We start from the raw sequence: 16,030 nt of genomic DNA, 5'->3' as shown, positions 1-16,030 counted from the left end.
AAATCCAGGCCTCTACCCTGGATGATGCGAGCGGCTCGGGCGACCAGTCAGCGGTGAAATCCGCATAGGACGAGGATCATCCACAGCGCACGGCTCGCTCGCTCCCTCTCTCACTCAGGCTGCCCCCTGTCACACACGCGTACAGCGGCCCCGGCACACCGGGCGCGCACAACACAGCAGCGTAAAGAGCAGGGCGGGGACAGGGGGCGCGTCATCTGCAGAGTCAGCGGCACTGACAACAACCTACTATCATCTCGCTGATGTGAGTGTGAGGCAGTGAATGAGACAGAGTGAGTGTGACACATCCCCACTGAGCCAGGACGATAAAAAACCTTTATTGATTTCAAAAGAGATCAAAGTGTAACGAGAGAGAGAGAGAGATTTGGGAATCACATATGACATATGTCATCACAACGGGTTGATTATATTCAGTAGAGCTCCTATGATTCATTGCCATCATCCATCAGGTCGCACATTGTGTCCACCAGGTCTTCCATCAGAGCATAAACCTGCCAGGTAGATAGATTCATACATGAGATTAGGGTTGCAAAATTCCGGGAATATTCAAAGCTAACCCTAACAGGAATAAGCTGGACATTTTGTGGGTAATTTATACTAACTGTATTTGCCTTGTCATATACAGACATAAATATAAACATGTTGTTTTGTCACAGGCTGATTTGAGCCCTGAGGAAACTTTGGGCAATTGACTATATGCTTCTGCATCTTGGTGTCATTCTTAACATAGGTCTTTGCGCAGTATTTGCAAATGTACACAGCTTTTCCTTCTACATTGGCTGGGCTGAAATGTGCACGTGGCATTGTTCTGTAGAATAAGATGAGAAAAAAGCTTGTAAAAAAACACTAATGCAATGCCAGAGATATAAATAGTTAGCCAACAATTGGTATCGTCTGTAAAAATATTTTACAATTGATGGATAAATGAATAGAAATAGCAAACCGACTGCCTAGATAGGCTAGATGAACAGATGAACAATCCTCAATCAGCATGCTAATATATTTTCTCCAGTAATATCATCTAAACTTACCTGACTAGTCCTGCACACTACAGCAGGCCTCAATAGCCCTGCTGTAGTGTGCAGGATGCTGGGAATTATCTGTGCATGTGATGGAAGAATGCACAGTGGAGGGTTGAATTCAACGTGCAGCGTGTGCTGCATTCCATACATCTTTAAAATAGAGGTTTGAATGATGTTTTTATTACTAAGTGCTTAATTTGCGTATTATTTATTATTTTAATTTTTTATTTACCGGAAATTTTCCGCCCCTTCGCAGCCCTACATGAGATACATTGGAGTATGGACACCACTGGTCCTTCTGTGAATTATCCATAAAGATGGAGGACGATTCACTTGAGGCATTTAGAAAAAAAAAGTGCAGCAGAAGCAAAAACATACAACCTAGTAAGACTAAAGCTCCAAACACAGACTCCTACATTTCCCCGAATGCAACTGCGTTTGACTCACTGGACAATGAAAAATGGCAAAACTAGATATCCCCACTTTAAATCTCTGTTTGGTTCGACCTCCCAAAACCACGAACCCTACTTTTCCCTCATTGAAACCAGATGGTGTCTTCCATTAAATAAAAGAATAAGGGTCAACATTACAGCAGATTCTGACTTTTCATCCACAGTATTGGCTGAGCTGCTACCCAACCTCCTAAATAACCAGACAAGACAAAAATAGCCAGTGGTGAAAAGTATTAGCTGTTGAAAGCGATGGGCTGGACACGTTGTCACTGAGGAACAGGCTCAGGAATACAGGTGCTGCTACAAGGATTTCGTAACCAATTTGATGTGAGTGACTGTTCATGTAACATGTGTGTTTAAACCCGAGTGACGGGTCTGCTTGTGGGACATGTGTTAATGTTTACAGATTTGGCTTTGAGATAATTGTGGGTCATGGGTCCGGTGCGGAGCTTGGCAGATGTAGGAGAGTTTGAATAAATGTGCGACTCTCAGCCAGGTGATCTGTTTAAAACGTCAGAGCAGCAGTTGTGTCCTCATGATGATTAAACTGGATTTAACTGTGTAAATTGATTGGAGTGCCCCTTTAAAATATTATTATTAGATCATTAATTCACAAATGATTGAAGGACTGACCTTTTTGTGCAGGAGCTTTTTGTAAATCTTCATCATCCTCTGCTCCACTTCAACAGGAAGTTCCTGGATGTTGCTTTCTGGACTGGTTTCCGGCAGTGGGACAGGATCCTTCCCTTGCTTTTCCTTGCTGCGCTTTCCCAATTCATCTCTTCTTTTCCCCTTCTTTTTGCTCTCCTTTGCACACGACATAGACAGACAGGGGACATTTAGTTTACTGGAGAATGATCATGACGTTTTGTATTGAGCGTGCAGGATGATCAAGTGACCAAAGTGAGTTGGTTGCTGAGTGTTGGTGTGCATCTTGCGTGATGAAAACTACCTCCCACATATTTGATGGTGTGTGATACTGTAGTGTATTAGCTAGGTGTGTGTGTGTGTGGGGGGGGGGGGGGGGACAGATGGTGGGGACCAGTCCAGGTCCTATTAATTCACACCCTGGGTGCACATTTGGAGACCAGGTGCACATTTTCACACCGTGTTCTGTAACGATGGGGCTCTGTGAGTAATAGGATGTAGCTGACCTATGATTCAACGTTCAAGCGACACACGGAGGAAACAATCTCTCAGCAAACTACACAGAAAGGATTGTGATATATTCTGAATGGCTCACTGTTCAGACATGAACGATTTTAAGAGAGATGGAAGGTCCTGGCAGGGGCGGATCCTGGCCTCAGCTGAAATCTGATTGGTCCCTGCCCTGCTAGTATTCTTTCTTTTAATAAAATGGCCCCTTCATCCTTTATTAATCCCAGAATAGGAGAAGTAGACAATATGCTTGAACAAGGGCCAATTAACTAAATCTTTTCAATAATGTTTGGCTTTGCTCAAAGCTATAAAGCTAACAGCAAACAAGGAATGGCTTAAATGTGATCAGAATGATGCAAAGTAGCTGGGTATAATGAGGACGGGTGCATGGTGACTGTGCGGAAACAATCATCTGGATTCAAATGAATGGTTGCTAAGTGGCATCTGGTTGCTTGTTGTCTCATCTGAGTCGTCACATTGCAAAAAGACAAATATAGCAACTATGATGACTTCTCTGGGGGAAAAACACTGGATTAGAGAGCCTCTTGGATATTGTTGTATATTTAGTGGAATGACTGAATGACAAATGGCGGCTTTAATACTGTAAATCTAATCTGGGCATATTTTAGAAAAGAATTCTGAAAACTAGTTTACAGAATATGTAACAATATTGCAGATCTTTGAGGCCGTAGGTGGACGAGTTGTGTGAAGACAGCAGATAAGTGAACGATGAACCGACAACTTGTTTGAAGTAGTGCAGGTGAGTCATGGTTGGATCAACTGAGAGGCAGCTCAGGTTGTCATTTCTTCATACTTCATGCATACTACTAATTAACATGAAATAAAGTCAAACTGCTGCCACTGAGTGGAATAAATTTGATATTTTTCCATCTCTGTGTTGATGAAGATAAGATAGGATTAACCTTATTGATCCCATGCTGGGGAAATTCACAGCAGCAGATGGTCAGAGGAAGGTAGATATGCAAACATGTGAAAGTATAAAATATAATAAAATAGGCAATAAAATAAAACGTAAATAATAAAATGAAGTGGCACAGAAGGATTGTATGAGGATGTATGCTGCATTGTTTCATTAGGCATGCATATTAGGTATGTACAATCACAGTACTAAACTAAATAGTTTTATACTATTATATATGTATATGTATATATATACGTTTTGATCATGTCTTGTAACTATATAAAGATGAAGGCTAGGCGGCTGGACATACACGCATAAATGTTTTCCTCTCACCTCCCCTGCTTTTTCAGATGTTGGTGACCTGGTGCCTTCATTTGCTCTGGATCTCGTCTCTCTCCTCTTTTCCTTCGCAGCTGCTCCTCCCTTTTTCTCACTCTTCCCATCTTTGCTCATATCATCGGCATCTGTGATGGAGTAACAGTATTAAACTGCAGGAATTCACTATATGTCTGAGCTAAAGTGGGCGAGTCTCACCAGCATCAGAGAGGAGCGATTCCTCCGGTTTATCCTCCAGTGTTTGTGTCTTGCAGAGGCCCAGCTGCTTTTTGAGGCACATGGCCTCACCTTCTATTGAGTCCAAGAGTCTCCTCCACAGCTGCTGTCTACAGGGGGCACCACACACCACCATAACACATGATACAGTACCAGTGTGGGATGCCATGAAAGAGATGCTTCATGACTCACATGGGTTTATTCCTCACCCTATTGCTGCTGATGTTAGAAGGCGGTGATTCAGTTCAGTGGGTTCAGAAAGCTGCAGAAGCACAGAGTTAAGCTGTGCCAAGTTTTTGACTCGGGTGTCCTGAGATGACTCTTGTTCAGGCAGAGACAGCACCGCCTTAAGTACGGGAACAAATGAACGCATTTATGGTCATAGATGGAGTTCATATTTTTGGGAGAAAAAAAGTTATGTGACAGTATGAACTTATTGAGTCATATTTATGTTATGATGATGGCTATTGATTAATGTATAATTTATAAATGTGTTTTGTGAAGAGAAAGGAAATCAACAAAGGGAAGGCTTTCTGTATTCATATTATTTATGCTATGTTATTTCTTGCTCATTTTCTATCATAGAATGTGTATATATTGTGTTGATGTGTTAAATATTAATTTCAGCATATAGGTATGACATCGTATGGAAAGTGCATTTAAAGACGTTATATCCTTGAATCAACTCGCTATTTTGTCTCTACCTGTCGAAGAGTATCAACAGAGAGATCCCAGCTGTGTCCTGGATTGACTTCTTCCCACAGTCTCTTTAGGTCCTCAACTGGCTGATGATGGTACTGCAACTAAAACCATGAATAGAGTGTACATGTGAATACAACAGACATTATTGTCATGCTTCATGAGTGGATGACATGAGAAAGAGATTGTATTTGTGTGGTTACACTGTTATGTTTCCAATCATTAGCTCCCATGTCTTCAGGAAATTAGCTCAGGAAACTTTTAAGAGCGACATGCTTTGTCCTTCTATTTATCTATCTGCTCTTTAGACAATCAGGCTGATCATGCTCCCAACTTACCCAGTTAGAACAACATTCGTATCACACTGTGTGATGGCTGCTCATACAGCTTCAGACTGACTGGTTTGTGACATACTGCCATGTCAAAATAAACTAATTGAAGTTATTAGCAGTTAGAATCTATGTTTAGTTAATGAACTACCAAGAATTATTCGGGTAAAAATATTATTGTGATGTGGTAAATGGATGGGGACAAAAAGATAATTAAGGGAAGAGAGAATGGGCTTATGATACTTTTCTACAGACAATAAAAAGTCAAAAAAGAACAACATGACAAATGGCTACATTAACTGATTATCTCTAACTGACAAAAAAAAACTCTGCTGAGAAAAATGTTTGTTGTGTCACTGGCACATGAAATTGAGCTGACTAATGCATGATGAGCAATGTGTCTACAGCTTGAGATAAACTACAGGAACAGCCATTACAGAATAATTCTTATGAGCACCGCTGAGGCCCTCAAGAGGATGTTTATGGCAACAAATACCACAGAACTCCACTGATCACTAAGAAATGTGTTCAATTCTTGATGGATATTGTGTCTGAACTGTAGGATTTACCTTTGGGTTTCTGTTTAGAAACCTTTGCTCTTCAGTGATGTAGAGCTCTGCAGGAGAGCTGGGTCTCTCTGGGGTTCGGACCTCACTCACCATCTTGCACGCCATGGACCGACACATTTTCAGCATGACGGTATTTTCCAACCTTGTCTGCTCATGAACACACAACAGACCGATATTTGTTTCTGTTACAGAACACCTTTGTGGCATTTATCTTTCTTTTTTAACTTTCAGTTTATTTCTAAAACTACCTCAATGAAATTCCTTTGGTCTTTGGTTTTGTCCTGGTAAAGAGCCACTCCCCTTAATGTGACCTGCATGGAGGCTCCTTCAAGCAGCACAGGGTGAGTGTTGAGCTGCCACACTTCCGTATCGATTCCTGGCTTTTCTGACTTGAACATGAACTCTACACGCTGGGTGTCACCTGGAAGAATCACGCCTGGATAGGAGGGGGAAGCAAATGAAAGCAGAAAGACAGACTCAGCACTGGGTGAAAGTCGTGACAAGCTGATACATTGGAAAACAATGTATGACATAAGGGTGGTGGCGGCAGGTGTCTGAATTTGTGTGTACCGGAGGAGGAATTGAAGTAGAAGTGCCGACTCTTTGTTTGTGGCCGCAGGTTAGGAAAGCTGTTCTGCCTGGGAAGCTGCTGCCAGCTGTAGAAAATGGCCGTGGTGCCCTCATTGTGCATCTCCAGATGAGAAGAGGGTCTTTCTCCAGTCAGGGCCTCAAACATTATTGTTGTACTGATTCCTACTTCTCCCTGATCAATGAGTGTTGGAGAATACAAGTTGACTAAAGACAAGAGGTCAAAGCCAGCACTCATAGAAAAAGCTCAAAAGCAGTGTCAGAAACGATATTTTAAAAGTTATTTTACTTGTGCAGTGTCAGTTCTAGATCTGTTGTAGATACATTGATGTTTCCTAGCCGCTGCTGCTACAGACCTTGTCACCTTTTCAGGGTTTATTTATATTGAACATGTCATGTGTCCAAATCATACCAAATTCGACACTGCACTTTCCAACTTTGAAGAAGATAAGATGAAAGGTTCTCGAGATATGCAAGCAAAATAAAGACGGACAGATATTTCACAAAATTATAAGATAGAAACAGTAGATACGATTAATATTAGTTGCGTCTTTCTTGACATGCTCCTGATCGATGTTAAGATCCTTTCCACAAAACCTATAACATTCCCAAAGTTTTCTGTGTTTCGCAGTGAAAGCCTAAAGGGAAGGCTGCAGGGATTTTTTATAATTTGTGCTGATTGTAGACATGGTGGCTTAACATTGTTGCAGAAAACAGGAAAAGTAGATCTGGGGAAAATGACCAAGGAAAAAGATAAATATGGAGAAATTGTTAAGTTTGCAAATAAAGAAAATTAAATAAAAGCCTGGTTCTATCTGCCACCAAAGTAAATAAAGGCCCAAACCGCTACTGGAGAGATCACAGTAGTCATGGTTTGAACTGAAATATATACACACAGACCCGCTCACTGTGTAAAGACCAGTCTGTACCTGGTTATTGGCAGAGTTTCCACTCCACGTCGCAAGCTGGCCACAGAACCTCAAGGCAGGACCGAGCAGAACATCGGACCGAGCTTCATCACTCTGTGCCAGTGGTTCACTGTTAAAGACGTGAAACAAAAAACAATTGATCGAGCAGTTAACTCGATTGATAAGTAGATTGCAACATCAAATAATTAACATCATTAATACTGATTGTGTTTCTTAGTGTTTTTGAAATAGTGACGGCTTTGTAAGCTTGATTTGATAATATCACATCATCAGAAAAGGGTAGGTTATTTTTCTTACAGGTTCTCCTTCTTCTCCTCCCTGTGCTCCTTCTCCTTCTCTCCTTCCCTCTCCAGTGAGGGACTTCGACACACCGTGACGGATCTGAATGGCTCGCTAAAGCCGATCACCTCCAGTCCGCTGAGGTCCTGTAATCAAAGTGACACAGAGGGGTTGGTTTTCCAGAACAAGGTCAGCTGCATGCTTCCTTTCAACATTGTGGCTGCTATTACGGAAAGGTAATACCCAACATCCTCTTCACTCCAGTCTCAATAGATAAATGTTCTGTCCCCTCACACACAGAAAGGCGGCTGATAAGAGGATGAGGAGTAGTGGAACACACTGTCCACTTACCAATGGCAAAGTGAAAGCTTAGGTGTACTTACAATCCCCTTCATCCTGAAACATTTACATTTGTTCTTTACTTGATTCTAACTGTATTTCAAGCAGAGCACTATCACTATTTTACTGTGTGGGAAGGACAGAGAGTTAAGTTAACAATAAGCCCTTTTAACAGAAGAGGGTTTGACATGTCACAGTAGGAAAAACATGGTGTAAATAAAACAAAATATTAACCCGGACTCATGGATAGAAGAACAGAGCTGTTGCTGATGTTTCCAGGAACCGTTAATGTAGCGCAGTCTACTTCTTGAAAATGCCCACTTGCTTTCAAGCTCTATCTTGTAATGGACGTGTATTTCATTTTGACTCCATCCATGTTAGTTGTTTCAAACATTTGTTTACTGAAAACTCTCCTCTTTAAGTTCAGTATAAAAATAAAAAAAAGCTGTTGTGATCACAGTGAGCACAATGACAAACATATATTAATAGCAGTGTGCTCTCAATGCGGTCCTCGGGCCATGTTTACTTGGGTCCTATCTCTCACTGGCTATTTAGATTTGAACATTGGTTTTACTTTTTGTGACTCTTGTGTTGAGATACGATGTAAAGTGTGTGGGGCCCATAGCTCTTAAACTGATTTTAGCCTTGGTTTTAATACAATTTTGTGTATGTTTATTTGTGATGCATTAGATGGTGTCCTTGGATGTTTAGAAAGACACTTTGAAATAAAATGTATTAAATATGATTAATATTACTCAGCCATCAGAAGTCAGGGTTGTTATTGGTCTAATTAAGCTTTTTTTTTTTTACTGTACGGCTCGAACAAAGAAAACCTTTCCGATAAAAAACACCTTGTCTTTCTGACTGTGGCAAGTCGAAATGTCTACTGTGAAAAAGGCTTTTGGTGTACCCTCCATTTCCCCCACTGTCTTTCTCTCTCTTTGCAAGAATAGCACGAATGTAACAAAGCCACGGACGAGCCGACTGCTGACAGGACGATCTATCTCTTTCTGTGTAACGGAAAGTACTTATAACCCAAAATTGCCTCGGCATCACATTACCATCAGGACGACAGAACACACTGCAACTATTTTCTGTTATTTCACTGGGTCAGGCGTGTGTGTTTGAAAGACCAAAAGAGGGCGGGAAATCAAGTTACAAAATAAAAGACGTAATTTGAATAAACCTTTCCATAATCAACATCTATTACTTTGTGTGTAACCTGGATTAAATGGGTACTGACTTTGCAAAGAGGTGCACATCTGTGTTTATTTGTGTTAAAGTGTTTATCCCACAACCACCTTCCCCTGCTAATGAAGTCATTGTAATTCAGAGACAGCAGTGAGGCAGGTTTCTGTCCCTTTTCTTTGGCTCTAGTATGCCACTGGTCCAAACGTGCTACTCAATGACTGCACACGCTCCAGATTTCATAACTGTACCGTCTCTATGTCAGAATGTATGTGAACAGGCCCGTGTGTTTATGTGTTTACAGCTGCAGGGCTTCTTTAGTCTGATTATGCATGTGTGCGACTAAATGTACATTTTTCAAGCCATGAAATATAGTACAAGAGTATATGAACGTTCTGTGTGTGTATACAGTGTGTGTATACGCCAACGCAACCCACACGCACGTGCCTGTGTGTGTGTTTGTGTGGGCGTACATGTGCGTAAGCTTGTCTAACAATGTTCTGTAGTTTGTTCCCTGTAGAGAAAACCCAGAACAGTGTGCACAAAGCTGGATGATCACAGGCTGTCTGTGAGAACACAAACTGTTTATGGGCAGCTAGAAAAGACTAAGTGTTCTGAGGGCGTGAGCGGCCTCAGTGGGCTGTGTGGTTGGACAAGGAGTATGAAGCTGTTGGTTTTGATGCAAAAAAAATTACAATCTCGACCTACAACAGTCAAATGTCATCGGTGTCAATCTAAAACAAGGGATAGGTAAAGATGCTTCAAACTCACAGAAGAAAAAAGGATCTTAATAAATCCCTGGGATTCCTTAAGTTTTCTTCAGTATTTCAGAAATCCAGTAATAAGTGTCTGAACATGAAATATCACATCAAAAACAGGAGCCTCTCATAACGACTTTTTCATTTCCTTAGGGTTCCAGTTTGCCAAAATGTTAACAACCACAGACAAAACAGTTCTGAGAGTTCATACTTCCGCCAAGGCCCAACAGCCCCCCTAATAAAACCACATTGAACTTCAATAGATCCAGATTTTTATCTGAATCTATTGAATAGTCCCAGGGTTATTGGACTTTTGATGCTGTATGCTATTGATATAAATATTTGAATGTTAAGAAAATGTATTAAACTTGTGTTACAGGCTTTTTAAGGTCCATGTCCTGTAGAAGCTCCCCCAGCTCCTGGTACTGGTCCTGTAGGTACGCACTCTGCTCCCAAGGCTGAGAGGCTGGACGCGGATTCTTAGCACATCGGATTCCTAGAGGATGACAATGTTCCCACAGAAGGGATACAGTCAGTCTTAGAGTGGCTGAATGCAGGTGTGCATGTGAGTGTGTGTAAAGCGTCTGTAGTTATGTGGGGGATCTTTAGTCTTCATGATGACTCATAGTTGTTTAAAGTACAGTTTTTTCCAGTCACCCACTCAAACACAAATCCATATGCTGCAATTGCTCAAGCCAGGGATCGAACCACCAACATTCTGGTTAGTGGACAACCTGCTCTAGCTCCTCATCTCTCCCTCAAAATTTGAAGAAACTTCCCAAAAAGAGACCTGTGTCTTCTTCTTCTTTTGTTTGGATAAAACCTGTCATCGCCCGTCTTTGAAGATCTTATTTGAATCTGTTTCAAAGTGGTCACATGTAGTTGGTGGAGACCTTTAGGGTAAATTTATGGAGCATTTTTTATCTGGGACACAAATATGTCCCATGGTGAATCCACAACTAGGGAAAGAGGGTTGATGTTGACACTGTCGGTAAAGACTGGGACACACGTGCAGGTGACTGTGTGTGTGTTTGTGTGTGTGGCCCACCCGTTTCCTGTTGTATGCCGCTTGGTTGTCCAATACGTGTGACAGGTTCCCGTCTGCCCCTCTCTGTCTGAGTCAGAGTGGCTGTGATGCCGCTCATTTCGTCCCCATAATGCTGGGGGAGAGTCCAGAACTCACTCCCCACGCGATAACCCTAAAACAAACAAGTCCAAATGGGTGAGGAAGAACATGGTAACTGAGCTTTAGTGGGTTTAGAAAGAAGAGAACCACAACGTGTGTGTGACAGATGGCTAAAGTTACAGTAAAAGAGCAGAGGCAAATGTATTTCATACATATCCAGAGTGGATGAATGGCATGACTTGGGTTAGAAACTCCTTTTGCTCCTGAGTTTCTCTGAAATGGTGGTCCTGGTTCATCAGTAACGTCTTGACTGGTCTGTGGAGCAAGTCTTGACGGAGTGGAGAAGAGCAGCAGATAAACAGAGTGGTTGATGGACAAGCATAAGGCACCGTTCAACAATATGCTGTTCTTTAATTTGCTACAAAAGAAAAACCTGCAGTTGTACTCTGGTTTAAGCTGCAATAATGATACGATAACTGCTCTCAAATCAACTCACCAGATAAACGGTGCTGCTGTCGCCTGCGCTGCGTCATATGTGTTTGCCAATTCTGCAGGGCATTACCCTGGATGTTCCTCTGGTCTGAAGGGAGCTCAGGCCCTTTCTCCACAGCCTCACAGTGAAGCCTCCCTGGGATCTCATATGAAGCATCTCTCTGGGAATTTGGTACTTGCTCCACCAACTGGAAAGGAGTCAATCAATTTATATTATATTAGTTGGTTCACAGATTTAGAGCAAAGTAAATTTCATCTGAATTTACCTCCGTCTCCCCTTTAGTCTCCAGATAACTTCTGAAATCTTCTAAGCTACCCAGGATGCTGTGTGGAAGAACCCTCCCTTGATCATCAAACTGAAGCCCCTCCACTCCTTGAAAGCACAGGAAAAGAAAGAAAGTAACTTTAGCTTCCAAGACGCATATTACAATCAGAACATTTCTTTTAGAAACAGGAAATTGTTCCATGGGTACTACTCTGTATGTCAAAGGAATACAACTTACCTGAGTACCACAGAGACTGGGAGTCAGTGTCCAGCTTCTCTGGATGCATCTTACCCACACATGAGCTGAGCACTGGTTTTTGTTGGCCCTTGGGTGGCTTTGGGACAAGAAGCTGCAGACATTATCATATACTCAATTACACAGTACATTTGCTTTAAACTGAAAGTGCCACACACTGTATTCAATTTGGGGAACAGAGTGATTTAAAAAATAATGTTAAATGTAAAAAATTTATGAAGTGGTGTTAACCTGTGGGTGACTGGCCTCAGCCTGGATATCCATGAGAGAAGAAGACTTCCTGGACCGCTCACCCACAACACTGGTTAGAGTCTTGTTCTCTAGAGGAGAGGAAAGAATATGACACTAGTGTGAGAATATCAGAGTAATAATAAGTTTGTTAAAGTGGGCACAACAATACTACAACAATACTTAGTGTAATCCCTCTTCATGTAATATCTACACACAGATTCAGTGTCAGACTCCTGTCACTGTCATGCTCATCAGACAGGCTGAGGAGGTCCTTTGTCCCCAGGGCCATTCAGCTTCATAACGCCACACAGTCATTATATACCAACCCACTGTCCATCCCTTTACTGGCTTTACTAGCCCCATGGACAGACTTTACCACTTACATATTCTTATATATTTATATAATTATATATATATTTTGTTGTTGTTGTTGTTTATATATATATATATTCTTATACTATGCACTCCAGCAGCACAAGAACACTTTCCTGCTGGACACTGACACAATCACATCACTGCATCATGTACCATAGGCTCAGACCCATTCCTGTAACTGTAATATGTATATGTGATTTATGTATGTATGTCGGTCAGGTGTATAAGTGTATAAGTGTATAAGCTACTGGATGATCTAAATTTCCAACGGGATTAATAAAGTGTCCATCTATCTATCTGTCTATCTAGATTATAATGAATGATGTTGCCCAACAGTGATCCCCTGATTTCACCATTTAAAAAAGTGAAGTGAGCTTCTACTACACACACATTCAGAGAAAAGAAGATTACCACGGAACAGTGACAAGGTTACGCAATTCTGTTCATTTCTCTTTATCCAACTATCTCTGATTATTATTGCCGTAAGGCCAGGCTCAAATTATGGCATCCGGTGTCAAGAGAAACTGCCAGTGAAATGTGAAAGCAGCAGCCTATGATACTACACTGTTTAAGAGACAGCTGCCTCTGATGTCAAACTGTTTTGGAGGCAGCTGTCACTGTTGCCAAAAATGATCTTGGGGCAGATGTTCTCCAAACACATACTTATTTCAAGTTACTCTTCAATGACACAAAACACAGGCAGAGCACCGATTCAAAGCAGAATCGGTGCTAATGTGAATATAATAAATCAGCCATACACATGAGCATGTTTCACAAAACAGGTGGAGAAATTCAGATCAATTGTTGTTGACGCTCAGAACAGTGACAGGCTGATAAACATTCATAAACTAAGTATGAGTAAGTCACAAACAGCTAGTTGCCCTCAAACAAGGTGGCAGCTGAGACAACTGACAGCTGCCTCTACAAGCTGCCGCTGCCACGACTTTAACGTGTGTCTGTCGAAGCTACAGACACAAGCTAGAGCTTCGGGTAGAAGCAGCAGGGACAGGGACGGACAGTGGGAGACGGACACAGACGCTTGTAGCTGACCTGAGTGACTCGAAGGTCGGAACTCCGTCTTCTCGCGGTTCATTTGATCTGAGTCTTGAAGCTAAACTCACAGCTGAAGTGTAGCAATGCTAACCAAGCTAACTCAGCCCGGGGAAGTTTGCTCCACTCGTAACCATGGCAACGGGCCAAACCATGGTGCCGCTAGGGAGACAGAGACCTTTATATATATATATATATATATATATACAGGGGCGTTTCTAGGATTTCTAGGATGCTGAATGTTTGCGCACCAATTTTTTTGGGCTCATTTGGGGCTGCGGATATCCATGTTTCATAAAGTTCATAGATTGGTTCAATAAGAAAGAGTGTGATTTCTCTCTGTATCTTTGCTTGCATTCATTCAGTATAAGATAACAGAAGAGACAGAATTTCAGGGTCGTTGTGATATTTGACAACACAAATATGAACTGATTATAAACAACAACATTCTATAGGCACTGATATTATTGTTTTAAAATACTAGAGATAGATAGTAATGCAAAGAATAGAGAGCTGTCGATAGTTATTTCTTACATTTCAAATTTGCTCGTTCACACTCTTGCTCACTGGAGACATTTTCTAACAAAATAGCTAGCTAGCTAGCTTAGTGTTAACATAGCTCATTACAATATTCCCTTTCATTTGCCTCAAGTAAACCTAAATTTAAGCAGGTAACAATCATTAACAACTACAGATTCTGTAACTACCTGTACTTACAATTTCCCTCCGTGCATCATTTACTATGAGCTAAACTCCTTGGCTGTAAAGGCAGAATGAGAAAGCCAGCGCAGCAGCGATGCAGACTCCCCAAGGATCTCCAGTAGTAAGAATCTAAAACAGTAAAAATTAACTCTGAGATGTTTTTGAAATCTGAGCAAGTCTGCACCAGGAGCCTGCACCAGGAACCTGAGACAAGAAGGAGCAGTGAGGTGGAGGTCAACAAGGAGAAGGACAAGGAGAACGAGAACGAGAAGGTGCTTGCTTCAGTGCCGAAAGGAGACGAAACTGCAGCAGGAGAAAACTCCAACTATGGGACTGAGCTACAGAAAGGAGGAGGCCGAGATGAGCTGGAGGAGAGAGAAGAGGTGGAGAAGCCCCCGCCCTCACCCTTTTTCTACTCCTCAAAACAAACCCCTCCCCTGTCCCCCTTTGTACATATTTGAAATGATCTAATGATGTGTTGTAAATATGTTAAACTTTTTGAATAAAAATAAATAGTACAGTAACATCTACCTCTGTCTTTCTGAATATAGATACAGGATTCATTGATCAATTAGTGTTGGAGTGAAACAAATCAGTGTGATTCATTTAGTTTGCTACTATTCATACGAACACAGCAGAGCATAGACAAACAATGTTTCTTAACTTTTTTACATTTGTTCAAATCTATATATTAATTATGACAACAATACAATAATAATACTATCATCTCATCTGAGGGCCCACCCATCACACTGACCACGCCCATCTGACACGCACACACACTCACGCACACACACACACACACGCATACACACACGCACGCACACACACAAGTCATTATCATTTATATATTTACTGTATATATACACATTTATTTCAATTTATTTATGGTTGAGGTCAATATCAGATCAGAAGACATGTTCATGGCACTGAAGTCAATGTAAATGATTTAATGTATATAATCAATTTGTAAATTAATTATATAAATTATATTACAGTATGGATGTGGTGGTCTAACTATAAATACATTTGATTTTCATTAAATCATATATATTTGATGTATTTAGTGATTTTATTTTCAAATTGTTGATTTAACGATAAAGTCGTTTTTTCCAATTGCACCTAAAGCCTTTTTCGTTTTTCTGGTAATGATACACCTGTATATATATATATTGTTTTTAAACAACGTCAAAATCAACAAAACAAGAGCAACAATTAGACATACATAATATATTAATAAAATACAAGACGTGATGCACACACACCACTCACCTGTTTGACACACACACACACACACACACACACACACACACACACAGATAGATAGATAGATAGATAGATAGATAGATAGATATATTATAGCACATGATAATAGGCTGTAACATTATCTGTGATGAAACATAATGGTAAGTTAAAGATATCAAGGGGTCTCAGAAACATGACTGAGATCAATCATGTTCAAAACAAGTGCTTCTGTAGATCAGCACAACCCCTTCTGTCAATCAGAATGGTGGAGCTGATGGGGCTGATGATAGCTTATATAAAGAAGCTGATATCCGCCTCCGCGCCAAACCCAGGCAGGAGCAGGTCTATAAAACGTCAGATCATACTTCTGCCCACTTTGTTGTGCGTCAACCATCCGACAGTGATGGAGATGACCAGACTCTCCACCGGCTCACAGAGCAGCCCGAGCCCTGCTGCGCACCAGCTCAGCTGCTCCACCTTAGGTGC

At 41.2% G+C, this 16,030-nt stretch overlaps 2 protein-coding genes across 2 annotated transcripts in view; one reads left to right on the top strand and one right to left on the bottom strand.

Annotated features, from left to right (window-relative positions):
• Nucleotides 1–321: 321 nt before the first annotated feature.
• mycbpap (mycbp associated protein) lies at nucleotides 322–13,737 on the bottom strand. Its single transcript, XM_053419011.1, has 19 exons — nucleotides 13,598–13,737; nucleotides 12,173–12,261; nucleotides 11,924–12,035; nucleotides 11,687–11,793; nucleotides 11,425–11,608; nucleotides 11,141–11,256; nucleotides 10,851–11,001; nucleotides 10,180–10,298; nucleotides 7,536–7,663; nucleotides 7,239–7,347; nucleotides 6,292–6,484; nucleotides 5,970–6,157; nucleotides 5,722–5,868; nucleotides 4,829–4,927; nucleotides 4,334–4,470; nucleotides 4,107–4,234; nucleotides 3,906–4,036; nucleotides 2,126–2,299; nucleotides 322–509 (listed from the first exon to the last, which is right to left on the bottom strand). Exons 1-19 carry the CDS (start codon nucleotides 13,638–13,640, stop codon nucleotides 441–443), a joined length of 2,424 nt encoding a protein of 807 aa, XP_053274986.1. The 5' UTR covers nucleotides 13,641–13,737; the 3' UTR covers nucleotides 322–440.
• Nucleotides 13,738–15,947: 2,210 nt separating this feature from the next.
• The window catches only part of rasd2b (RASD family member 2b), a 1,355-nt gene continuing 1,272 nt past the window's right edge, over nucleotides 15,948–16,030 (top strand). Inside the window, exon 1 of the mRNA XM_053419297.1 lies at nucleotides 15,948–16,030. This exon is cut by the window's right edge and continues 536 nt beyond it. Within this exon, the coding sequence (XP_053275272.1) occupies nucleotides 15,948–16,030 (83 nt within the window).

The sequence above is a fragment of the Pleuronectes platessa genome, chromosome 3 (genome assembly GCF_947347685.1).
Source record: "Pleuronectes platessa chromosome 3, fPlePla1.1, whole genome shotgun sequence".
Taxonomy (NCBI): domain Eukaryota; kingdom Metazoa; phylum Chordata; class Actinopteri; order Pleuronectiformes; family Pleuronectidae; genus Pleuronectes; species Pleuronectes platessa.
This window is presented reverse-complemented; position numbering and strand designations above follow the sequence as displayed.